We start from the raw sequence: 27,477 nt of genomic DNA, 5'->3' as shown, positions 1-27,477 counted from the left end.
AAGAAAATATTCTTAGTATTCATAAAAACGTGACAATTCAGAAAGTTTCAATTAACAACATATAGAAGGAAACTACTTGTTGTCCTAGGAGAAGTCACAACCACATCTGGGTAATACTGCATAACAGAAATTACAATTGTGGGGAGACAAGGAACATTCTTCACAGAGAAAATGTAGATTTTTTTTTTTCTTAGTATCAGCATAAAGCAACAAAGATAATCAAGTATACTACTACAATTTCCCATGTACTAGTACACGGAGTACAGCACACATTCTAATGGAGCTGGCTTATGAGATTTACATGGGTTTACGTGAAGATTATTTGACTTTTCACAACAAACTGCTATTCAGTAATACATGTGCCCAACTTTAGGCCAACGCTGGCAGCTTACTGGAGCTTAGGGCTAGTATTTTAACAAGATCCTGTAACTTTACTATGAAAAGTCAACAGAACAACTCTATAAACTGTGTTTGGCCCATTTCCCCACTGCTGTGATTTACTTTACTGCACAGAGAACACTGGCAAAATATCAGACTACCTGAGAGAGAACATACTGAGATTTTTAAACTCCACTTGCCTTACATTTCAACACTTCCATTTCATAAAGGTGGGTTTCAGTCAACTAAAGTAGTTTCATTTAAAGCAGTCCAGCCACAAAAAGTACATCCTGGTTACAACTGAAAACCACTACTCTCAGAAGATGCGTTATTTGTTCCAGAGCAGATACCTGGACTGATAATACTATATTTAAATGATTTAATTTTTGGTAATTTGCAATGCTTGAAGGAAAACCAGCATGATTTAATAACTTACCAGTGATTTCATTACAGATTTGTTAGTTTGCATAAATATTCAAGTAAATGTATCCAACCGTAAAATAAGAAGGTGCTGTGGTGAGGATAATGAGCACGAAGGACATTGTTTATTGATATGCTGTAGAATTAGATGTAAGTGTTGTTTAGCATGTCCAATTTCATAATAAAAATCACTGCTTTGAAAACACAGGCACTGGCTCCACAGTAATTACTGGATTCAGGAGGATTGGTGAAAAAAACATCATGAGAAAAATCAAGTGGGCAAGTGACAGCCATTTGATCCAAAATAAAATCCATTTAATTATTAGAACAAAATTTTAGAACAGGGAAAAAAAAAAAAAAGAGGGGGGTGGATTTAATGTGACTGAAGGGAGAGTGAAGTTCTGTGCCCACTTGAAACCTCAGTTCTACCAAATCCATGCTCTTGTCTCACCAGACTCAAGAGCATCAGGCTGTATATCAGCTGTATATCACCCTGAACACTTAGATATTCACAGGTCTGCAATCTGAACAGAAAGAAACGCTTTGATATATAAATTTCAGTAGGGAACATCCTTTGTCCTTAGCACAAAACTGAGATCCTTCATCTGATCTCTAAGAAAAAATTCATCATGGTACTGAGTGCTACTGATCTCAGTCCGGATACTTGTGGCTCCTACCAACTTCAGCAGACAGCTTGGATGTTCAGACCCGTGCATGCTAAAACTGGGCAATAACATACAAAAACCACCAACCAGTAGGTTGCAGAGGTAGACCTAAGTGCACTTTCGTACCTTGCTTAATCAGTTTAAAATGGTCTATTGTTACAGTAATCCAAATTCAGATTTTTAGCAGTAAGGATGATTAACTGCTGCCCAGGGAAGCAATAGGTCTCTGTCACTTGAAATAATTAAAAATAACTCCCAACGACAAGCTCCATTTAAACTGGGATTTGTAGTCTTGGCACAGGAATAAGTGGCTAAGTTATTTTTTGGCCCATTTTATAGAGAGGTCGTATTCAGTGACCATAAGTATTTCTAAAGATCTTAAAAGCCAAGAATCCATCAAAGTACTATTAATTTAGAACATGAATTTGCAATTATTCAACAAGCCAAACACAAGACTATAGCGGACAAGTTCCAAGTGTCTGTTACGAGAAGATGGACAGTCTGAGCATCCTGCTGGTGACAGCGCTGAGCATGAGCAGTATCACCCAGGCATCTCGCCCTTGTGGGAATTACCCAGCGACTCACTGCTACACTTCAAATGCCGCAACTGTTGCAACCGGGCTTTTTATTTATCTGCATCAGCTTTTAAAGCATCAATTCTGGAATAGAAAGGGTAGAAGAGATTCGACGCAGCACCGAACTGCAACAGCATCATGCTATTTGCTGTCCAGAGTACATCATCTATTTGCTCTGTTTAATTGAGCAAGACGATAGAGCTAAGCACATTTTGCTTGGCTGTCAGAAAAGAAAGAGTTACCTTGGCAAGTAGAACTGGCCAAGGAAATGCTTTGGTTGTGTATCCAGCAGAAGTGAAGCTCTCCCAGAGCATCAGTTAATCCTGTTGCTGTTGCAAATCTGTATTTCAGTCTAGAAACATTTCCACTTGTTACTTTTTTGCTCAGCAAACATGTTTTTTCAACCTTGGATGAACCTGAAAAAAAAATCTTGAATTTCTGCCATGGTCGGTAACCTTCCTACCCCTCTCCTCTCACACCGAACCATTATCAGAGCAACTCTTCACATATCTACACCTGACAATAGTTCTATCAACAGCCTTCACAGTGCTCATCCGAGCAGTGTCTAATGTAGTATTTTAAGAGTCACTGTTCCATTAAGCACAAGGAAACCGAGCCCTACGTTTCAGTCAATTGGCATTTGTGACTTTGCACCAACCTTGGATGTGCCACAAGGGCAGCACGCAGTGTGAAAAACACCACATCGTATATTGGTTTCTCTAAGAGCACCTTATGTGAAATAAAGATTAGAAAAATAACAGCAATTTACTTACCACTCATCACAAAAAACATTTCTGTGCTGCTGCAAATACTTAATTGCATATATTTTCATCACGTAAATAACACTCAAAGCCTGATCTGTGTCCAGAGTTCAACATCCTCACATAATTCAAGAAAGGGTTTTCATAGGAGTTAGTGTTAGCTTTTCTTTTTTTTTTTTTTTTTAGCATAGTGGTTTGATGGGGATGCTCTATCAGAAATAAAAGATGATTTGCAATGTATGCTAGCAAAAGAACGAACCAGGCTGTTTCTGAATTACGCTAAACATTTTTGCCAATTTTATGCAAGTACCATGACATAGCTACAGGCTTTCTATATTCTTAATGCAGACTTGCACAATTCGACCTACATTTCACAGCTCTTCTTTACAAAAATATGATTTAGGTTTTCCTGGTGTTAGTCCAGCCTGAAACTCAACTGAGAGCTGTCCAGAATTCCCGCAACTCCTGCTGCAGAGAAATGAACTGTTAATTTGCAACCCTTCTTACCAAATTAGCGGGAGATAAGGTCAAAGGATCCAGACGATAAGAGAACTGCATCAATTACGAAGGTAGGAAAAGGTAAGAGTGCTTACAGGGGCAGAATGGATGCTGACTTTTATCAGCTAATGGAAACAAATTTATCACCAGATTCCAGCCTATGCTGTTAGAAGAGCCTCATTAAGTGTTTTGCAGCTCCCAGGGGCAAAGTGTAATGAGAATTAGACAACCTTCCCCTCCTTTGCAGGGGGCACTGGCTCCGTGCTACCCCTTTGTGTAGGAACACGATGAATCTGCCCAAATGAAGCTCACTCCACACACCCCCACCCCTCCCACCCTGACCTTCAAGATTCGGCCGGAGAGTCTTAGGATACTGGGAGCCACCAGGACAGCCTGCCTGCCTTCCACTGAGCAGAGGGGGAGAAGCAAATCCCTTCGTCTCCAGAACCCTTTGCACGAGCAAGACCAAGTCAGAGCAGTGTCTGCTTTAACAGCCCTGTGGGCTGGCACGACATATTTGCTGGGTTGAAGGCCCAGACAAGTCCTAAATTTTTTTACAAACTGAAGATGGAAGACAACTTAGGATAAAAGCACTTTGTTTTGTGTGAGGGGTAAAAACGCAAGTGGAATAAGCAAGAGTTTTTTCTTTCCAAAACCTACTTTAGAAAGACATTTCTGACAGCAAAGAAAAGCCCATCTTTAATCTTCCTTGTGTCTGTCTCATTAGCAGGGCACATCCCATCTTAGAAGGAGGAAACAGTATGTAGAATCCCCAAACACAGGTGAAAGAAGGTAAGGTAAGCACTTTACACCATTTCCCCACTATACACACACAATGCTCCCAGTACTCCTTGATAAATTCACGGACTGCTCTCGGGAGAGCAGAAACTCCATCCTTTATCGTGCTTCCTATTTCCAATTGAATTTCACAATTAACCCTTGGGGCGGTTTGGGCAGAGCTCTTCAGTGATGCTGCACTGATTCTGCTGCTGTTTGTTGTTTGTCTTGTGCAAAATAGCTATTTTTCTTGTGACTAGGATTGTTCTGGGATTAATGTAACCACGCTGTAAACATTCCCCTAATGGAGCACTATGCCATTTAAGACACCATTCTCTTAATCAAAGCAAATCTTTTGGTTTTGAATTGTGTAAAGGGCATCATTTAACTAATAATGAGAGGAGGAGAGTGGGGTCTGGTCTAAGGGGAAAGCACAGCCTGGTAGCTGATCATTATATGTTAGTAAACCGTGGTCTCAGAGAGCTTTACAACATTCAATAAATTAACCTTACGGCATGCAGTAATGAAGCCATGCTCCACGCTCGTGACTGGGGAAAACAAGCCACCGAGAGCCAAATTTATTGTCTCAGTTACACCTCTGCAACTCTGGAGACTTCCACGCCGTGCGCAGATAAAGGCAGACAGATGCTGACAAAGATGACTTGATTTTCCAGGGTTATGGGACAGTCAATAAATGAGCCAGCACTGAAAACCAGGATCCGGGTGCTCTTACCACTAGAATAAATACTAATTATGACAATTAAGTACTTGAATAAAGGTGTATTATGGTAATATTTTTAAGTCATTTAAAGTCATAATCATATCTTGTTAGCTGGCAGTTAAATCACTTGCTAAAAGGCAAAGTTCCTATTATTTCAGAGATGCAAAACGACTGAATAGTTTTCCACAGACAAGGAGAAAACAGATCAGCAGATTTTCAAGTTATACTACACACTGCTAAGTACTGACTATGGATGTTCTTCTCCTCTTGAACTTAGTTGCCCTGGAAGCTGTCAGATAGCAAGACTTGGACTTTTTCACTCAAGTAAATCCTTGAAATAATTCCGTATTCTTATAATTTATATTACAAATCTTATGTTTCAGCTAAAACTTCTTCACTTTTTACTGGAGTTAGCATAAGAAAATGAGATCAAAGATGGGCAGAAATGAGTGAATTTCATCTTTCGTGAGCTTGCTCTGAAAATCTCTGCCAGCAAACAAACTGCAAAGTGCAACTTTTATGTCCTTACTCAATTTCAGCTTTCATGAACTCTCCCTCTGATCCTGAGAATTAACTTCCCTCCTATTTTCTCCCACTACTATATAAAAATGCGTATATTGCAATATTAAATTCACAGGGGTAATTAATGAGGAAGTTCTTGCTGACACATGGCTCAAAAGGAGCAAAATCTGGTTTGTTAGCTTTCTGCAAAATCTCAAGAGGTTATTATTCCCTTCTGATCCTCAGCTAGAATTCTAATTAATTAAGAGTAAGTTTAGGGGGAAAAAAAAAAAGATAACCCCACAAATTTTAATTGCATTCATATTTTACAGATAAACTAAAATCAAGCAAATGCAAGCAGGCAAACGTGGACCCTGCTTTGAAGATGAGTGATATTAAAGAGGATTTCAAGCTGAGAGTTTTTCATCTGTGAAAGTTATGATCTGATAGACACATCACAAAGAATTAATCTGAACACATAACTGAACTCTACGCCATGCAATGTGGTAGACTAACTGCTGAGGACAGAAATTATACTCCAGTTTTGCAAGGCACATCAGGACATGTGTAATAGGAGGCAGCCAAACAGTCCCACAAAACAATGACACTACTCACCTACACACAAGCATTTTTACTGTCTCGAATCCTCTAACCAAGTTTGTTTGCAAACCAACCTTTCATCAGCAACCCCATCGTGTGCACAGCCAGCCTGTGTGGGCTTGGAGAATAGTAAAATCAAGCCTAAAATCTGCTCATTGCAATTGTGCAGCGTGTTTAGTGGATGACTGTTTTCATTCCTTGGCACTGCAGGTAAAATTTACAAGGCAGAGGAGCGCTTCACAGAGGTTAGGCTCCCTATTTCACTGTTGTCCTTTTAAAGTTGTTATCATTCTGCTTTTTGTAATATAGCCTGTTGACTCTGTCATCTATCCCACGTCCCCTCCGCTTGCAAGTGGATACTTATACATAAAGTAGCCGGCTCTTAACAATTTTTCTGCTAATGCAAGCGGTGAAGAAATCCCACTTACTTCCACTCTTAAGAAGGCGCTGCTCCTCTTCCTTCAGCCTGTTCTGCATAAGGCGCAGCATGTTTGCTGCTTCCTGCAAGAGGTGAAAACAACTGAATTAGAAAAGCTGCCACATTACCCAGTCAAGTGACTAATTGGATGGTCCTACAGCAACAGTTAAGGGCACTCACAGGTAGAATGAGAATAGAAAGTTTCAGCACTGAAAATATTTTATGAAAAAAGGCCTTAATTGAAACGTGGGAGCTCCTACTTACTTTGTCCATGAGGGTCAGGATATAAAGCATGTACCCAGGTGAAATAGCGCACTGAAAAACAACCATATATTCCCAGTGGCTGAAACCTCACTTCTCACATTGAAAATGAGTTCGCTTGTCTTTATCCCACAGAAAATTGCTGCTGTTAGAGAATGGAAGCGGCTTGCTTTGGAAAGCAGTCTTTGGTAGTTGTTTTCAACCAATACTCCATTAAATACCAGAAGTGGTTTGTGAAATGACTGCAGCTTCATAATACACAAACCAAACCAGAATAAATCCACGCACTTCCATGCATGCAAACAAAACAGGAGCAAAAAGCCCTATCGATAAGCTGGAGAAGAATAGCCATATGCTATTACCATACTATTCGGATGCAAAGGAGAACCGTAACAGTAAGGCTGTACAAGGTGGTTTGTTGATTTTCTTTTTTGAATATAGCAGGCTGTTAGATAAAAATATGCTGAGAAACGCTGTTGTAATGACAGTATGATAAAGTTATGACAAATGGAGTTCAGAGCAAACGGGAAAAGGCAGGTAGAACAGCAGTTGCTGTGCTGAAAGAGAGAAGCAAATCACAAGTCTCAACCCATTCAAACGAAGGCAAATGATAACAGAAAATGTTACAAAAAGGCCCACAAGGACTTATAAAACCTAAGTCTTGCACAGTCAACCAAGTAAGAAATGTGACAGCCCAGAAGGCTGATGGTAGCGAGGCAGTTGCGGTTAAGACAGACATTCTCATTCCAGCACAATGGATTAGTAAGAAAACACGGCTGGCTCTCTAGACAGTAACTGATGAGAGTAATTTTAATCTTCTAGGACGGATGCACTTGCAGAGCATCACAGACCTGGTAGACTAAAGGGACTATTTGATTGCTGAACACCACAAAACAATTGTAGGAGGTGTTTTGCTGAGTTCATGAAGTTCTCCATCCAATTGGGACTAAAATTTAGCAAAGATACCAAGACATTGAATTTTAGGAACAAAGGTTTGCTATTCCAGTAGCGGCATCAGACAGAAAAATGTATTTTTAATGAGATCTCGTTTAAGTTCGGGTAATGTTAATGGTGAATAGCAAACTAAGCTATCAATAGAGTAGGTAGGGTATGAATGCAGACAATCAGATTCAGATAGAACCAACAATACTAAACAGGTGGCAAACAACTGATGGAAGGATTTAGCCACAAATTTTGCTAGTTTTAGTCTCTTCTACAATTCCAGTCAAGCAAGACAAGTAGATGGGAGTGTTAATTAACTGTGGATTGAACTAAGATTTTTCTGAGCCTTTGATTTTCTATGCAAAATATGCATACAATTAAAAAAATAAAAAAGACACCAGTTGCTCTGTCATGGTCAAATCTGCACATTTACAGCGCGTTTGCAGAAAGGAGATGTGGGCTTAGCTGGAATATCTGTGGAACAGAGGGAAGTAAGAAAAGCATCTGAAAACAGTTGAACGGTGGGCAATCTTTACACTTTCAGACGGAAACGTGGGTCAAAACGTATGGCAATAGCGTGCTAGCTGAGAAAGGAAAATCTCCTCCCACCAACGTGCAGGCAGCAGCAAACCACCAAGTCCCGTCCAGCACACGAAGAAGAGGCCTGGCTGGCGCGATGCATCACAACTTGGCGTAAACATCTGTGTCTTGGGAGTTGGAATTCACGCTGAAAAAGCTTGTAGAGATGATGTTGGCAGGTGGTAAGGGGAAGTAACGTATATCCCCTGTACCTGGTAAGAAACCCAGCTCAGGGCCTCTCTCAAGGTCACAAAGGGAATCAATTCTGATCCAAAAATCTGCTTTGGACAAACTCTCTATTAGTACTCTCCAGCAGTAATAGAGACAGTGGCCCCAGAGATGCTAGGAAGACTGCCAAAGATTGCTTGGGATTGCAGAAATAACACAGCAAAACATATATAGAAAATAACAGAAATAACACAGCAGGCATGACAGCTTCCAGGGCTATAAAGCAGAAAGGTCATAATGTAAAATCACTCTGAAGGAGACACTCCAACAGCAACCTGCAACAATGTAAACTACTGAAATCCCTGAAGCGATGGATATGTATTCTGCAGGGAGAAGCTAATTCCATCTGCAAGAATGAGGAAAGAAAAGACACAAGCATATTTTTACAACCTGTTTCATGTAGGTTCAGAGTATTTTAAACACCCAATTTAGGAAACTGCTTGTCTTTATTAATTCCTTTTATAAGGAACAAATGACAGTGAGGACAGAAGAGCGTGACTGAAGATTAAAGGAAAGGGAAGATGCAAGGATGCTGCGGACGGTGCAGTTACAGTAAGCAGGCCAATAAATGTTACCCACCTCCTCTCGATCCATGCTGTTGGCCAAGGTACAAGTGACCTCCGTATAGCAGCAACACATCTGCACACTGCCTGCAAACCTGCCCAGCTCAGTCCCGTTGAGAAGGGTAACCACTGCAACAATTACATTTTCCCACCCCGCTCAGTGTTAGCAAAGCCTTTTTAAAGCCTGGTGAAAGTCAAAACGAATATGGACGTGAGGCAAAATATCAGAGGTTTTTAGTTTCCGCTGTTCCCTTCGGTCTCTGTAGCATGTGCCCATTCAAAGACCTCCCTCTGCAACGGTGGGTCCCAACATCTTCTGACTGAACCTCACTGTTGCTATCTTCTTCCCCTGCCTCTTCCTCCCTATCTGGTTTCTCCCAGTCAGTCAGAAGCCTTAAAGAGAGTCAGTGATTTAAACAAGTCTTGCCCCTGCCCCAGCAAGCATTTACAATACAGCCTCCCCATTGCTATGTCCTTGGGACGAATGGAGTAAATGAGGGATCAATGAGCCACCTGAACCTCAGTCCCATGGGATTTGCAGGGTACACAGTGCATATAGCAAAGAAAATCTATAGGGAAGGGAAGAAAAAAGAAAAAAAAAAAAAGGACATCTCCTAAATGTCACAGGAACAAATTCATAAACCCAGAAAACATTTTTAAAATGTTCACGGACCAGTGAAATACCGGGTACAGATATAATCATTGCCTAATACTGTAATTCCAGGCACATGTGGAGAGAGCTGAAGCTGGCAGCCCAAATCCAGTCAAAGCAGCAGTCACCCTCCCTGCACCCCAGGCCACTCGCTCCTTCCCTCGTGTCACCCAGCTGGCTCTGGAGCAAGCATTTGTGCAGCAACAGAAAAGAAACCCGGTGAAAACTAATCCATCAAAACAAAATGAAGCCAGGCAAATTCTCCAACTGCAATTCAGTATGTGGCTACGAAATTCTTGACAGGCACGGGAGGATGGAGGACAGTTGTGGGAAAAACAGCAAGGGTGAGAAGACGGGGTACTGTTTGTTTCAGCTTCAGTGCTGGTTTATTGACATAAATACAAGAGAAATGAAGTCTAAGAAAAGAGTTTAACCATACAGATGAGCCACTTCTCCCCCTTTCCTCTAGCATCTTACTTGTGGTTTTGCCAGCAGCTCAGCTGACCTTGTACCAAGCCAGCCCAGTTAACTGGCAGGAAAAACACTGATTTTCTACTGGTTTAGATTTCTGAGTAGCTCGACGCATGGTCAGTCAAATGCCGCTGTCAGCCAAAGGGAACTGCTGAGACTGTACAGCATCGTCCCTTTCAACAGCAGTCTATCACTGCATCAGTTTAGCTGTGCTGCCAGGCTACACCCTGCAAAAGCTTATAAAAAACTGCAGCAACAAAAACTGTTTCAAAAGGGCAGCCTCAAATCAGTTGGAACCAGGATAACATCAGTTAAGTGCTGTTTACAGTCTTTAACAAGCAAGATCTTCAAAGGAGGGGGCGGAAGCCATGGCAGATCATATATCTAGAAAGTAAACAAAATTTATCATGTAATTTTTTTGAAGTTACATACTCACTTAAAAGAATCTTCACAGAAATCTTAGATCTGGTTAAATGAGTGAAAGAATTACAAGAGTTTCATTGGTTGAAAATTTTGGGTTTAAAAACAGGGACCACTTGTAAACAGTTGAGTCAGTGGCAGCTTCAGCTTCTCTTTCTCCTTCTCCCTGCTGCTTTTAATGACTGCAATCATCAGGCAGCACTTTTTGGCCTGACTGGCTTCCACCTTCACTGCAGACACCACTCCACACACTTCACATTATCTTAACAGACATGATTTATATCAGCTCAGCGAGAACAAAACCATGCTAACAAGAGATGTTTTGCAGTTTCAGGCCAGTCACTTCTGCGTGACCCAGGGTTTCTGAAACGTGACAAGGGAGACAAGCAAAGAGCGTGATGACCATAACGCTGCGGATGGTCTTTCAACATGTAATGTCGTACAATGGACTTTATTAGACTAGCATTCCACACAGGACAACAGTCACGTTTTCTGACCAGACTGGCAGAGTGACAGCTCCATGAAACAAGAGATGTGGTCTTGACCTTGCGAAGCACCCGCAGGGAATGGCCTGGGTGCCTCAGGACGCTGTAGGAGCCGGAGCCAACATTTAAGCGTCCTGTTCAGTCCCTCCAGTAAACAAACAGGACTGAAACGGTGAAGGCAAACACTGCATGGATCTTACTCCACAAGCAAACTTTACCCAAATTAAGTGGCAGCACACACTGTGGAATCACAGTGTCCAATTAATGCAATTGAAGTGCCAGTTAACACAAAACTAGAACCAGTCTGCCCTGTCAGAGGGGGCTCCCAGGCCTTTCAGGACACTGGAGATCACTGAGGCTGAAAGTCTTGATTTAGAGTCCATCTCTGCTGAGATGGAACCTTTCCTCCTCTGTCTCATATACCATGCAGCCTTTTCTAGGTGTAAATCTGCCCTTTAACGAGTAGTCAAATCAATCACTTTGCAAACTCAGAGCAGACAGCCTAGTGAAACGGGCAGCAAGGTAGGACTTTGTTGCTAAGCTTCAACCCCCAGAAAAACCCTGGCTCCAAGGGACCTTCAGAAGTCCCCAGCCCAACCTCCAGCTCAAAGCAGGATCAGCCATGGGACCGGACCACGGCACTCAAGGCTGGAGCTAGCTGGGTCTGAAAAACCTCCAAGGAGAGAGACTGATCACTTTCTCTGGGCAACCTGTTCTGATATCTGACTATCCAAATGGTGAAAAAGTTTCCTTATATCAAGTCAGAGCTACTTTTAATTCCATAATTTGTCCATGTCTTTCAGCAGAAGGGTTCAGTTCACCTTAGTCACCAGTTATGTCACCAGCTTTCCATAGCAGGTGCCTTAAGTTGTGACACAAACAAATGGTCTATATACAGTCAATAGCAACAGGAAATAAATAATTCTTTTGTTGACATACTAGGACAAACAAAGGCTTTTAAACCAAATAAGTTTCACCTATGTTTACAATCAACTGTGCTTTTTTCATGCCCATTTTCTGTCTAATTCAGCAAGAATGTTTCCTGTTTTCTACAGCACACAATGTACTAAAGACAAACGTGTATTTTTTGTAGAATAGAGTTTGACTACAATACAGATATTCTGTATCTCAGTCTACTTTAATTGGCAAAGCAGACAGCGTTCCATCTCATATCTGACTATGAAAGTCTTTGGCAAACAGCAATAAAACAAAACGCATGGCTGTTTGACAGAATGTTTTCATATAATCTAACCTATTATTCTACAGACAAGTAAAACATCAATTGTGAGTTCCGACAGCAGGGTGAATGGGAGTTGGCTTTGAAAAATCTTTTTATAGAAAGCTCTACAAAAGCAGAACCTGAGAAATGCTTTGTCATTCACTGACTATTTTTTATAATTTCTTTACGAGAAGGATTACCAGCATGCAATTACAACTACAGGCAAACTACACACAACTATGTGCAGGGTCTGGTGTGGGGGAGATTGGTTGGGGTTTTTTTTGTTTTCAAACATAGGCCAATATACCACCATGGAGAACATTCGCCAGCAGCAGACCCACAACTAGCTGTGCCACCAACTCAGTGTTTGCCCCAGGGCAAGTCATCCAGGATTTGAGTAAGCCACAGGATTTCTTGTCTGCCAGTCCTTTATGCTATACCTGATGCTGCTGAGTATTGGTTTAAACAATAAAAGCAAGTTGCTGAAATAATGAGATTGAAGACAACTCTGCCCCTGCAGATTGCAAAGCAGCAAGTCTAAAAGGCTCAAAACCAGAAAGAACAAAAATGACGCAGTATTTGATCATTTAAAACATCTCAGTTTGTTTTTTTCCCTCGTTTTTCCTAAGTTAACCTCAAAGTTTTGTTGGGAAAGTTGTGGAGAAAACACTAGGGGGATTTTGAATACAAAGAATTTGTGCCCTGGAGCCAGCTGGCAGACAACATGGTTACCACTAAATAGAAAGAAAAGGAAAAGAAATGGGGAAAATAGGAAGGGGATAAGTATGAAAGAACAACAGGACAACAACTGGAGCTTGCTGACTTTTTCTGTTCAGACGCTAACATTTCAATTTTTGCCTAAGCTGCTACTTCTGTTCTCAGACAACCTCCCAATCCCAAAAATCTTTCTTAGACATCTCTCTCCATGTATAACCTTTTCATCTTCGTAAGGGAAAACAATGTTTCCTTCTGTGGTTTGGTTTTTTTTTTCCTCCCTAGTGATTTGCTAAAGAACAGCGGTAATCCTGCTGCTCTGTAGCACACTTAAAGCGAACCAATTTGATGATGGATTGAACCGCCTCATCTTCACCTTGCCTATTAATCTCAGCAGCTGTTTCTTGCTTTGTTGTAGAACAAAGCAGCTGAGATTAGCTCTTGCTACATGCACACAATGGTATTTGTTTTTCCTAATAGAGTGTTGCCACTCATTCAGCAGGGGCTAGACATAAGGACGAGGAGAAATTCTGCGGTGCCTGAACAGGGAATGTGACAGGACTCTTAATAAGAGGAAGCCTGCTAGGAGCAACAGAAAGGTAAGGGAACACAACTTTGAGGTTGCACAGCTAAAGTTCATGAGAGCATGAGGTACCAACCTACCCAGAGCTGTTCTTTAAGAATAGAAGACGATGCTTCCTATCATGCTGAACTACTATTAAATACCTCACCCTAAATTCATCTCTGGTTTTATGATTTGAATTGGAACACAGCTATAGTTATGCTTGACTAAAAGTGACTGCAATGCTACAGGTTTTGTTCCTTTTTATTCTGTTGAGGAATGAAGACTATGGGAGAGAGCTAAGATCCATCTGAAAATGCAGGGCAGAAGAATCTTTACCAACAGGCTTCAAACTAGGTCTGTCAGGGAATGATGATGATGACAGCCTGCCAAGAAATGAGGGCACTGTGAAGAGTGAAGGCTCTGGGGTCCCACCTCAAGAGCCTGAGCACAAGTACATACATCATAGGAAACAAAACAGGAGGAATTAGAAGGTGCATAGCTTTGATCCCATCAGGATTACAGAAACACGGTGAGCCAGTTTGTTTGGAGGGTTGCACTAGATGGCTATAGGCACGCCAGAAAGGGCAGGCTGGGAGGTGAGGAGGAGGAGTTGCTCCCTCTGCAAAGGAGCAGCTTGAATGTGCTGAACTTTGCCTTCTGAGGGGTGACAAGCCCATTGAGAGTTTATGGTTAAGGATCAGAGGACAAACTACTGACCTATAAAACAATACAGATCATGCTGCATAAAGTAATATTCATTTTATCCTTGACCTTTTAAATGCTTACTGCTAGCAGATCATCTCACTTCAGTAAAAAACCCCAAATTAAAAGTCACAGCTGACAGTTACCAGAGGGGTCCTTTGGTTTCCCATCTCTCGTCTACAGTCATTTGACTGGGACTTTTGTTTTCCTACGAAAGTTACCAAAATTGAAAATTCAAAAATTCCTGTCCATATCGCACGACGTTGCGCTCAGTAAATAGTGTAGAACCACAGGGAAGCTGGCTTACAGCTGCTCAGAGCCAGCAATAAAGCAGGAGCCCTGCCTTCTGGCACAGAGAGAGATTTTGCATCTGGAGGTTATTCTTCTTTGACTGACGATGCCACCTCAGTAATTATGAAGTGCTATCACTGTGGTAGAGCTTTCTGATGAATACAGAAGCAGCAAACTCCCCCAAAACCCCACTATTAGATCAAGTACAGTGCTCTGGAGAATGTAGTCTTAAACAAACGAGCCAGTGCACCAAATACAGAGTTCTGCACCAGAAAAGAAAACATAAACTTGGTCTAGCAGATTCTCTGGATCCCTTATTAAGGTTCATACTAAAAAATATTTAGCTTTTACGGACATTTATGCATCTTTACCATTTTGGCCTGAGGACCTTCTGAAAGCCATCACCACTGGCCATTTAAACTTTTTTAGAGGTCATCCTTCCAGTGGACGAGCACACGCTGAGTGAATTGAAAATCATCAGCCCCTATAATAAGACCATATGTCACCTCCTTATTCTCATTATTCGGATCTGCTCCCTCGCTTTCATGTGCTGAAACAACCATCGCCTCTCATCGTTCATACTCATTTTACAGTAATCATTTCTATTGAAACACAACTAAAGCATACTTGAGAGTATTTTATACACTTAACTGATACTCACCAGAAATTCGCCAACTGTTATCATAATAGTGGCATCACCAGTGTTGGTGGAAGGGGATGGGGATTCATTTCTGCTGTAGTAGCAGTGTCATTATTTTAAATTATTAATTTGATTCATTGTCCTTTTTCAGAGAAACATTGTTATTATCTTGAAACTCTTCTTCTGTCCCAGCTAGCCATTACCTGTCATTGTATCTATTTTCAAAAGAATCAAATTCTTTTGAAAAATAGCAAATTTTATGCTACTTTACAACATAACTCTGCCTTTCCAGGTTATTCTTTTCCTGTGCTAAACCCTGCTAACCTTCCATTCTGCTGCTTCTTGTGGAAGAACTGTTCACTAAGAGTAAAGTACAGTACTAGATACAGTAAAAATACTTCAATAAATGGGGCAGAAGAGTATTAGTCATTCAAGCTGACAGAATAGCTCTTATCCAAGTGAAACACCAAATCTTAGTTAGTAGGAGACCAAACGGCATTCTCGTTGGTCAGTTCACGGTACACAGGCGCCACAGAATGTAGCATCCTCCCCCACTAAATTCTGACACACCAACTCCAGTGATCGCATTTATCAAAACAAACAATTAGAAGCACAACTGGCTGGGTGGAGAATGGATGGAGAGCAGCCCTGAGGAGAAAGAAGTGGGGGTGTTGGGGGATGAGAAGCTCAACATGACCTAGCAATGCATGCATGCAGCCCAGAAAGCCAACCATGTCCTGGGCTGCATCCCCAGCAGTGTGACCAGCAGGTCGAGGGAGGGGATTCTGCCCTTCTACTCCCCTCTGGTGAGACCCCCCTGCAGTGCTGCGTCCAGCTCGGGGGTCCCCAGCACAAGAAGGACATGGAGCTGTTGGAGAGAGTCCAGAGGAGGCCATGGAGATCATCCAAGGGCTGGAGCACCTCTGCTATGGAGACAGGCTGAGAGAGTTGGGGTTGTTCAGCCTGGAGAAGAGAAGGCTGTGGGGAGACCTTCGAGCCCCTTCCAGTCCCTGCAGGGGCTCCAGGAAAGCTGGAGAGGGGCTGGTGACAAGGACAGGGAGTGACAGGCCAAGGGGAACGGCCTGAAGCTGCAGGAGGGGAGATGGAGATGAGATGTGAGGCAGAAATTCTTTCCTGTGAGGGTGCTGAGGCCCTGGCACAGGTTGCCCAGAGAAGCTGTGGCTGCCCCTGGCTCCCTGGCAGTGTTCAAGGCCAGGTTGGATGGGGCTTTGGGCAACTGGACTTTGAGGATGGACTTTGAGATCCCTTCCAACCCAAACCAGTCTGTTATTCTATGATCTGTTAGGTCACTAATGAAGTGCCCTTTCATCAACAAAAGTCACAAAATTACCTCACAAGTTTCTTGAAAGCTTTCTCTTCTCAAGGAAATACATGCTAATTGCCCTTCATTCATGCTATCATGAAAATTAGGAAAAAAGCTAAAATTTTGTGTAATGTAAATGAAATTTATCAGAAAGGAAAACTATCATAGTAAAAAAAAAATCTAACATGGCCTCTTATGATGGTTTTGTTTTGGGGAAAACTCTTTAGGAAGGTAAACTGCTATCAGGGATGTGTGGGAAAGAGGAGCAAGGAACAGGGTGCCCAGCTGAGCTTTTGCATGGGGTGATGTGAGTAGCAGAAGGCAGAGACAGGAACAGATGTAATTTATGGCCTAGGATACCTACACTGACGCTATTCTAACAGGAGCTCTTAATGATACCATGCTCAGGCTACATGAAGCCAGACAGTGAAGTGTATTCAAAACACGTGCTTAAAGTAACAGGATGCAACACAATCCACAGCAAGCATTTTAAAATCAGATTGGTTTACCGTTTCTCACATACACTTCTTCCTAAAGCTCCCATTATTACTTAGCAAGTTCTGTCTTCTGTGTGTCCAGCTCAAACACTGCAATAACCACTTTTAGCAGAACAGAGAAATTGGAGTTGGAAGTGAACAGCATACTTCATACCCTGAAGTCGAGAGGTAGCGTCTTGAGACTTAAGGCAGATTGGTTACTGTTCCTCTTGAATAAGCAGACTGCGCATGAAGGTCTCACCTAGACATTAGTACCTTCGCTTTGGGAACTCAAAAGGAAGGGACGAAATAGAAAATGTAAATTAGCTTGCAGGGGGGTGAATTCCAACTAGGGTGCCATATTCATGCTTTGTATAAACTCTCTTTGCTTCTCTCTAGAGCTCTCCCCTCTTAACCTCATAAAGTAACTAAGTAATTCTCCCAGTGGCATGTTTCTTGAGCAACTTTTGATGCAATATAAAAGCTTTCTACACAGGTCCTAAGCATTACACATTTTCCATGAGAACAGTCAAACAGCAAACAGCTTGCCCAAAGAGGCTGTGCAGTCTCTGTCCTTCGAGGCTTTCAAGACTGGACTGGACAAAGTCTTGAGCAATGTGGCCTGATGTCATAGCTGACCTTGCTTTGAACAGTATTAATCTGCAAATCAGTGACCAAGAAATCAGGTTTAGAAGTTATTTAGCTATTTTGACTGGTTTTCTATTAAAAAAAACCCCAACAAAACCCCCCAAAACTTTCCACCTCAAATACTCCTCTCCAATGCCGTACTGTACCTGTTTTGGGCTCTATATTAGGATGCATGGTGATTCAAGGAATCTGCCATAAGCCACATGAAAGCTCCCAGAAAGGATACTGCTTCAGCTCTGCGCAACCTTATCCCCTTCATTATGAGCTCTGCCAGTTCTGGAGTCAACTCTGGCTCTGATGAGCTTGAGGCTTCAGATCTTCCTTTACCCTGTGACCTTCCCTCCCCTCTTTCTGAAGCTCCAATGATTAGGATCCCTTCCTGCATGCACACATGTTCTCCCCCACACCTATGTGTGCATTTTGCACAGTAGGGATCACTTCTTTTCAGATTGATGTAACTCTTCCCTTGACTATCTCCATTTATTCAACGACAATGGGAAAGAGGCACCATAAATAAGGAGGAGCCTTCATAAAAGCAGATGACATGTATACCAAATGCTTCTGAACTGCTCTTCCGACACTGCTCCTAGAGAACACTTCACTGTGCCACCATGGAGACCCGTCTCCTTATTCACGCAAACTGGGCCATTTGGAGAGCGAGTTTTGCACTGTCGTGATTCGCCAAAACAAGCACCAACACAAATGCCTTTTTCAGTTGGTTAAAGCAGCACAGGGATCCTGCCTACAGGCACATCTAGCATGTTTATGCTAGGCTAAGGTTTTCCTTTTCAGATTCAGCAAGATCCAGATCCAATAAAGCTGGCTAGAGGCTTGAAGTCAAAGGCCCCACAAGATGTAAGAAATACTCCTGGACCACCCAGGAACCGCAGGTCTGAGCCAAGGGAGCAGAATGTCAGAGGTAACACAGCACTGAGCACATCGCTGAGGATTTATGTGACTGTCTACGACAGGGCATAGCTTAAGAGGATTGTGAAGAGACAGAAGAGAAAAGGATTGGTAAGGCACCGGCACGGATTGCAACATGAGACTAGGTGAGATCACAGGTCTTTAAATCATCCCCAAAACTAAGAAAAAAAGAAGAAAAAGAAAAAAGACCCAGACTAATATTTTCTGCCCAGAATTTTCCAGAATTTTTTCCAGAAATGCTTTCATGCAAGTCAGCACTAACACTCAGGGATTCACTACCGCCTAAAACAACGTGACAGAGGATGGACTTTATCCTGTGAAGCAAATGTAGTCATCGTTAGATATAATGCAAGTTTACCATAACGACAACCCCTCTCCATTCCTCCTCTTTGCTTTTGTGGAAGATATGAATTATAATGACTCAATAACAGCTCATTGAGCATTCGCTTCATGTATTACATTTTTATTGCACCAAGCTTGCAAGCGATATCGGTTGGGTGTGTGATTTATTTGAATTAATGTACAATTCTGTAATGTAAACCTGAGGTCAGTTTGCAGTGTCTGAAGAAATTATCATCCAAATTAATATTGATTGGAAGTTAGTAGTCACAGCTGTGTCCTGTTCACCACCATAAAGCAGTCACTGTCGCATCATCGCTAGAATCTAACATCAGAATTATGCTCTCCCTGTGTCACAGGTAGCACAAACCCTTAAGTGTTCGAAGGAGAGTCAGGATTATTTGCTCTTTTCAAGGAGAGCATTTATTATATTAAAGAGTAGTTGTTCTTGGTGAACCTGATAGTTCCAGGAATTGTTAAGAGAATCTGCTGCCTTCCATCTCGAGATCAATTAGCTCCAATACAGCCCATGCTTCTTACAGCAGAGAATCTCTTCTACAGGTGGCTGACACGCACTTCAGTATTTCTATTTCCCAGCAGTCAAGCCCCAAATTAAGAGGCAGCACCAGCAAGCCTCTCTCCAACAGCCTCGTTAGAGCCCTAGCGCAGGAATTAGAGACCGGTTTTTTACGACTTCTCCAGCTTGAAAACATTTGCACTCCTAGTTCCTGCTTGCCAGGACAGTGCTCTAACTACTAGCTTAGAAGACTGGGGTAAAAATATTTTTAGTTATCTCATTGTAGTGGGCTAGAGAAGAAGAAAATAAAGATGACTAATGATGCAGACAAATCTCTCTTTTAAAAAAGGGAATGGCAAGCACTGTTTCTAGGACTACTCATGTGCATCATGCTATGATTCTTTACTACAAAACGAGTAGATGACACTCGCTGGGCAACCAATGATCAACAACATCAGGTTTCACCTTACACGTCCTTCTTCTCTAGTTTCAATAATTCTGTATTCTTCCCCACATAATCACCCAGCCTAAGTAGTAGGGACACAGTATAGCTTCATTCTAGCTTACTCTACAGATTAAGAAACGTGAGCTGTTGGTTTAAAAGTCCTTGTGGTTGAGGAGGAACCGAGATGTAGGATGCAGTATATGAAATCCTCATTTCTTGTTAGAAGACGGCTACCATCAGGTATTTAAAGTGAATGCGACACTGCCAAAGTGCCTTAGACCCTGCCTAACAGGCTGGGGTCTGATCGAGTCAGGTTTCTCATCAGTCCTCTCAAAGATACAACAAAGCTTGAGTAGGAGATGGACATATAGCTCTCCAGGTAAAAAAATTAAAAAAAAAAAAAAAAAAGCAGGCTCTCAGAGAGTCTAGTGGCCTAAAATGGAGGTTCCCATTGATTTCAGGACTACGTTGTGCTCAAGATAAGCCTGAATGAGAATGCAAATGAAATTCTAGCAAAGCAAACTTGACCCTGGGCAGAAAGGCATACCGTTTGCCCCAGGATTTCTTACCTTTCCTTAGTCCTGAAGTTTGACCCTGCTGCAATGCTTCTGAAATGGTATGGTTTGCAATTTGGCCCACGGGTATCTCAAGATCAGAATCATCTTCAAAGAATCGCGACAGTATTCTGGAGCTCTCAGAGGAGAAGGCAATGACTGTGTACGGCACAGTAACTCACGCTGCCAGCCCGTGCGCAAGGTGGGTGTCAGAGGGGTTCTGCCACAACACCTCTCCTATCCTGTTCATACGTACAGAGTGTTTAATTTTCATAAGTTTCACAGAATTGAACTAGAAATTGTTTCTACACAGCTAGCAAATTAAGAACTAGTTTACTATTTAACATTTAAAAACTCAAACCTTAGAGTTTTTCATGTTATGAGATGATGCGTACTCATACAACTCAAAATGCTAGTCTCATAGCTGCTTTTCTCAGTTATTAAGTATCTTGTGCAGTAGCAGAGCAGAAACCTCCTAAATTTCACATACATCATTTTAACATTATATACTTATGTCATTTGGTGCAAATCACTTGCAAAACATCAGTCCCAAAATAAGAGTTATTTTAACTTTTTCTTTCAACCAATTCCTTGGGTTTTCATGACCTATTAAAAGGTTTCTCATAATGACTTTTATTTCTGTGTTAATCTCTGAGGAAAAATAAATTGATCAGCTTGATCAAAGTTGCTTCGAGTGATCTGGTTGTCTCCTATTTTGAGTGAATTCCAAGCTAGATTTCTGTTACATAATTCACGTCTGAAGTACTTCTGAATATTCAAAAGCATAATGCGGGCTTAGAGGGAAGGCAAAATGACTGTAATATGAACAATCCTTCTACCTTCTTACCAAATAAAACCAAATAAAGACAGTACTTAAAAACTAAAAGATGGTACATTCAGATGTCACGCAATAGACACTGTTTTCGTGCAATGTTTCTTCTACAGTAGGGTCACTGCAGAAGAAATTCAGTGAGACAACTTAAGAACCAAAAGCATGAGAGATCAAAAACTATCTGATCTCTATTCATGCAAATCATTCACAGATTTCCAAGCTACGCTATCAATGAGAGCCATTACATTGCACACTTCACAGAAGCAACTGCTGGCATGACAGAGAAACTCACCCGGACTTAGTATGCTGCAAAACTTAACAGTTACTCTCCCGGTGTTCCTTCCCCAACTGCAGATGATTTCACATATAACAGAATTCGCACAGTTTTACAACAGCGGCAAGAACAAACTAGACTGAGTAGCCTGCGCAGGGGGTTCATATCCAAGCATAGCACCAAGCCCTGATGCACAAGGAACTGCTTTACCTCTTCTGCTAAGGAGTTCTTGGGCTGCTGAAGGAAGAATATGAATGTTTCCATTGGTCAGAAAAACATACAAGTGATGATTAGAGTTTTAATAACTGCTTGTTTGACCTCTAGGTCTGTGAAGTTCTAGAGTCTCTCAGACATGAGGAACTTGAAGCTGTGAGTTAAATGACCCCAAATTTGGCATCCTAAGGCAAGTTTGTTCATCTATCTATCTGGCACATCAGATGTCAAGATAATCCTGACAAATACATGGCTCTTCAAGCACCGAGTTGATTGATCCGATTGAGATCAATTGAGCTGATTTCAACTGTTTTCATTTCCCAGGAAGTTTTCCTATAGCTTTTAATGGAAGACAGTATCAACAAAGCACCAGAAGCAGGTGCGCACACAACTACTTCAGGGCATTTGGAGGTACCTTTGAGAGTCTAGATCTAGTTGCCATGGTATTGGTAGGGGATCGCAGATTTCTGCTTCAGTGGAATGAACGCACAACACAGCAACACTTCCATCTTTTCTAACATGCTCTTCGCATGCCCTTTTCTCTATCTCCATCTTCCCCTTTCGCATGACCATCATTTCTCAGGCCAGCAGTTTCCTCTGTCCTTTACTCCTATGCTCCATTGCCCCTACTCTCGCCCTCTGCATCCCCTTCCTCCTCCTCCATTCTTTTCCACATTTCTCCATTATGGGATTTGTGCGTCTCAGTGCACCAAGACTGTCATATTTGTACATCGGACTAAATGCCAAAATAGAAGCAATCAACAATTAAGATGCCTGTGCTTACTTTTACATCTAATATTCAATGTAATTCAGCAACACTGGACCAGGAGTGCTCTCTTGGTACCTATAAAAATGTTACCAAACAGTCGTAATTCAAATGTACATTAGCCAGAAGATTGAAGACTGTAACCAACCGCTTTTCATATTAACCTTCTGTCTGGCTATTTAAATAAGCAGACATCGCAATGGGAACATCTAGATTTAATATTTCAAATGGGATAGCTCAATGCAAAAGACATGAAAAGCAGCAGAATCAAGGAGTATGTCAAGAGCGCAGCAGAACTCAGATATCCCTGTTATGTGCATATTTAGAATAAAGCATCGGCTTCAGGTATGGAGCTCTGATAAAAAACCCCAACACATTAGTTTAACGAAGAGGGGATTTTATTTGGGGAGGGTGGGTGGCAGACGGAAAGTCACAGTACAGTCTGTTTATTTGACTTTTCTTTGCACAGTCTGTTTATTTGGCTTTTCCTTGCTTAATCGTGACGGACTGCTTACTGGTAGTAATATCATAATGATGAAAAGAAAAATGGTTTAAGCAATCCCAAACCAAAAGATGATGACCGGGTGGCTTAGAACATCCTCTTCAGTGTGTCCACCACTTCGTGGTGTTCCTTAGTTGAGATTTCACAGCACTAGCATAAAAGCAACGTTAAAATAACTTAGAAGAAAGTAGCTGAAGGAAGTACTTCAGGGATGTCCTCTCAGAGGCACCAGAAAGAATAAGCATAATCCGTCTAGAGAAAAGGCAAATGCTAAAGGATATTTTCAAGTTATTCTGGCATTACACAAGCTAGTTTCAAAAACACTTTTTTGAACTGTATTCGACTGTGCTGTCCTTTAAAAGGGAAGCATTCATTTGTAAGTCCACAGAAAATTTCAACCCCCAGATCTGAAAAACCCTGAAACTTTGATTTTTTAGAGCAGCCAAAGTTCTAATAGCTTTCATGTCTAAACATCAGAAACAATTTCATCTTTAAAACAGGGTACAAATTAATGAAGTGTGCTGAATCTTTTTACAAAGTAGAAAAATAAGAACAAATCTTTGAGGAGACATGGCACATAAGTCTCTGCTTCTGCACAGAAATGCAAGAAGATGGATTAATTCCATGAGCAGCACAAGAGAACAGAAACAGAATAAAAGAGGCGGCTGAAAATGAAAAAAGGCTAAGGAAACTGCAAAGACAAAAGACCCTTATTTAAATTCCTTGGATCCAATAATAAGTAGTGCATGACAATTTGTCAATAGGTGTGAGCAACTCACTCAAAGGAGGAGTCATGTGAGGACTTCTGACATCTCCACAGATGAGAGTTGATAACAGACAAATAATTCCATATTTTTCATACATTTCAAAGGGTTTCCACATCAAACGGGCAGGTGCTCCGCAAGTGGTAATTTCATCATCAATTAAGTGTTTGGTTCTGGCAATTCATTTGCTTCAGACTCAACAGCAAGCCTTTAAATTCCTTTTAACACAGAGAAAGACTTCTCAGGCCAGTACCTGGCAGGAGACTCATGCCGATTGCTCTCCAACCACGGCTCCGTATTATTACGGACACCGGGAGGCAAAAGGAACAGGAAGCTCAAGACAACAACAGGAGCTACAGAGCGCTCCTCTCCATGTAACTGTACACCTACCACACCGAAGCACAAAAAAAATCCACGCACACAACCAGCACTGCAGTCTGGAAAGGCTGGAGCGCTTCAACTGCTCAATGTCACTTACTTAAAACTGTGTGCTTGGGTACAATCTTTAAATCACTTTTCTAATTAGGAAATGCACTCTGGCCCAGGTCACTAGCTGCGCAACATCAGCAGGGTACCAAAACAGCTTTGAATTTAAGTGCACTAGAGATTAGTCTTGTTATTTAGCAACGGTCTCTCAATCAGAACAAAAATTCCTCCTAAAAACATGCACCTAGTCAAGGAAAGGGGTCCGGGAATCAGTTCTCAGTACTGAACAGCACGCAGAGTGCTGGATTAATCTAATTACATTGCTGTCGCTTTTTCCTGGCAAGCTATTTAACAAAATACACAGCGATGATAAAAAGAATTGACTCTCACTTCTAATACGGAAGATAATTAAGATTTGTTTGGTAGAACAAAAGACAAATCAGGGTTGAAAAAAAAAAATCAACATAATTTTCAGTGTTTTTTGACAGCTGGAGACAGCGTGTATTAAAATGGATTAAATGTAATTATCCTAGTTACTTTTTCCCTCTGTTGATTCTGAAAATGACAAGAGATGATAAACATTAGGACAAGATGCAGCATCATTTTGGAGCAAATTGCTTTTTTTCAAGCATGTAAGGAATAACCCACAGTTTTGCTTCACCAACAAGCAGCCAAAGGTGATGAAGCACCACCTGAAAAGCAGATCAAGACTGCCAGAAGAAGTGAGAGAAATGCCCTGGTGTTCCAGGGTGGCAAGAAACTAAACTGAAAAGGATTGCGCAGTGCACCATCTTTTTGAAATAAAAAAAAAAAAAAAAAAAAAAAATCCCTTCACTGATTTGGAAATAGGAGTGCACCAGCAAGTCTCTTGGTTTAGTTGAGACCCAGATTCTTCATCTTCTTTCAGTTACCAAGTCCTGGAGCCTGACTTTGAGCACTGACATCTCATAATGACTTCAAATAATAGTTTGGACTCCAGCACTCCTGAAAATCTGGCAGTAAAAGAGTTACACAGAATCATAGAGATAGCCTCCTCTTCTACCAAAGCAACAGCTTCCGCCACAAAGCAGTCATGGCCACCTGAGTCACGGTATTGCTGCCACAAAGAGATGGCTGGAGTCTCATCCTTTAAATATTCTAAGTATTTTTAGATACTCCAATTTTCTGTTCTTGATCCCCTTGCTTCTCTCTCCAGCTCTGAAGAACAACTGCCAAATGTACCTTCCCCCCCCCCCCCCTTTTTTTAATTTTTGTTATTTTTGGTCTGGCCAAACACTCCCTCCCTAGGGAAAAGATTTAACAGACTAATATACAGGAAGTGAAATGAAATGATCCTAGGGCAGGGTCAAGTTCAAGCTATAGAACTAGACTTGACAGGTAAACTTCATGTTGGTTTAAGCTAACAATGTTAAAAACAATGTTTTTAAGAGCTACAGCACAAGTAACTTGATCACTTGAGGTCATAGCTAGAGACACCCAAGTACAGACCACCAGACACGGCAAGAAACGCATTCCACATGCAGAAGACCTGATGGCATTTTGCTTTTAGCATAAAACACATCTTAAAGACGTTTCCAGTTCTGACACCTGTTAATAACGTGTACTGCATATAACAAGTGATAGAAGTGTGCAGAGAAAAAAAACGATCTTTTTGTCACAAGCTTTTACACTCTTTAATTCTGCACAATACTGAAGCATTGTTACCTGCTTATCCTAGCAAATGAAAAGCCAAGCCAAATGGGTAGATTTCCAGGTGTCTCACAGAAAGAAGGAGAAAAAGGGAAATAAAAAGCGTTCTCCATATTCTAAGCACGGGCACAGCCCTGAATGACAAAGGCTTTTTCGTCGTCTTATTATCTTTTAACAAAAATCCCCTGAAGAGCTGTACGCCAACTCATTACTAACTTCTGTGCATGAATTTATAAACAGTTTCAGGTAGCTCAGTTCAAAACATTTCTACTTTTGGTATTAAGTCTCAATGGCATTCAAACAGAAGGGAAAAACTAGATTTTAGGCTTCATTTCAAGTTTATGATTTAATGGAGAACTTGGTTTTGGCCAAAGATATGGGGAAGAACTAGAACGTTACAAAACAAGACACACGAAAATCCCAAGCTGACTACAGATTAGAAATATGTGAAATAACATCTATGGAGACAGTGCTTACAAAAAGGGAGGTTAATGGGAAATTAGTTCACGACGATTAACAAGTTGTCAAATGCCCATGGTCTCTTTTAAAAGACAGGTTGTTTTATCCCTCAAGCAAATAATGCAGCAAAATATTTGAGCCTTTGACAGAATACAGCATGCCTTCTCCTATGTCCAAAAGGTGATGGAAACGACCATATTTTCTCCAGACGCAGAAGGGCCTGAAGCCTGGTTACAGAGCCCCTGTACGCTGTACTGCGCGGCTGAGACATGCCAGAACAGAGCACAAGGTTTCTCGGCACAATCAGTTCTACAGAATAACACAGCTTTCTAAAAAGATCCCCCAGATGCAATAGAGACAGATCAAAGGAGAAGAGGGACTATAAAGTTACTGTGCCTTATTTGCAGCCTAAGCACAGGTCACAAACTTTTACTATAACACAAGTATGAATACTTTAAAGGAAAACGCTAAAAAACTTGGGGTGAAATCGCTTTACTTTTCAAATCAGTAGGCACAGACATGGCAAAAGCAAAATGCGCAGAGCCAGAGAGAAGGAACATTATGCACAGCTCTCCCATATTTCTGCCAGGAACAAGAGTAAGTTGTGTTGACAAAATAAAACATGATCTGCATATGAAAGACAGGATGAATCAGAAAGAGGAAGCACTGGTTAACTCAAGGGATAGTCCACCCACCGGTATTAAGGTCCAAGGGGAGAGCTGTTCTTCACTGAAAACATGTTTCAGTGAATGAAGATACACCGGGTAATGACTGTGAGAAGGATGAAAAGCCAACAAGTAAAACATGAAGCTACAGAAAGCTGAATGAAAGGCTGGCTGAAAGTGCTGCAGTCTAATAAACACCCAAAGGGAAGCATGGAGCAAGATGAGATACAGATGCAGATTATCCAGTAGGATACAAAACAGAGAATCCACTGAACTGATACAATTCAGCAAGTCAATGGAAAAGAGAATTTCTGCTAAACAAAACTGAAGTCTGTGCAAGCGAGGATTCCAGCGTATCTGATCTTTTCACTGATACTCTTTGCTGTTTTCATTGAAGAGGACTACTACGAGGAAATTGAAGAGCCTTGTGCTCAGAAACCCTCATACACCAGTTGTTGGCAGACGATAAAAACTGAGCACCTAAAAATTCTTAGCACATATATTGTATGCAGCAAAAGGATGATTAGAAATGCTGAAAACATTCTTCATGAACAAAAACCATTGACTGAAAACGAGTCAGGGGGAGTCACAGACTGGAAAGGGATATCAAT

The 27,477-nt window shown here is 41.4% G+C and overlaps 1 protein-coding gene across 5 annotated transcripts in view; it reads right to left on the bottom strand.

Annotated features, from left to right (window-relative positions):
* Positions 1-27,477, bottom strand: part of CLUAP1 (clusterin associated protein 1) — a 71,928-nt gene that overhangs the window by 17,795 nt on the left and 26,656 nt on the right. For all 5 annotated transcript variants that reach the window (XM_075767734.1, XM_075767735.1, XM_075767738.1 and 2 more), the window contains exon 9: positions 6,325-6,397. In XM_075767734.1, the coding sequence (XP_075623849.1) occupies positions 6,325-6,397 (73 nt within the window). The remainder of the gene's footprint in view (positions 1-6,324; positions 6,398-27,477) is intronic.

This window comes from Balearica regulorum, chromosome 15 (assembly GCF_011004875.1).
Source record: "Balearica regulorum gibbericeps isolate bBalReg1 chromosome 15, bBalReg1.pri, whole genome shotgun sequence".
Classification (NCBI taxonomy): Eukaryota; Metazoa; Chordata; class Aves; order Gruiformes; family Gruidae; genus Balearica; species Balearica regulorum.
This window is presented reverse-complemented; position numbering and strand designations above follow the sequence as displayed.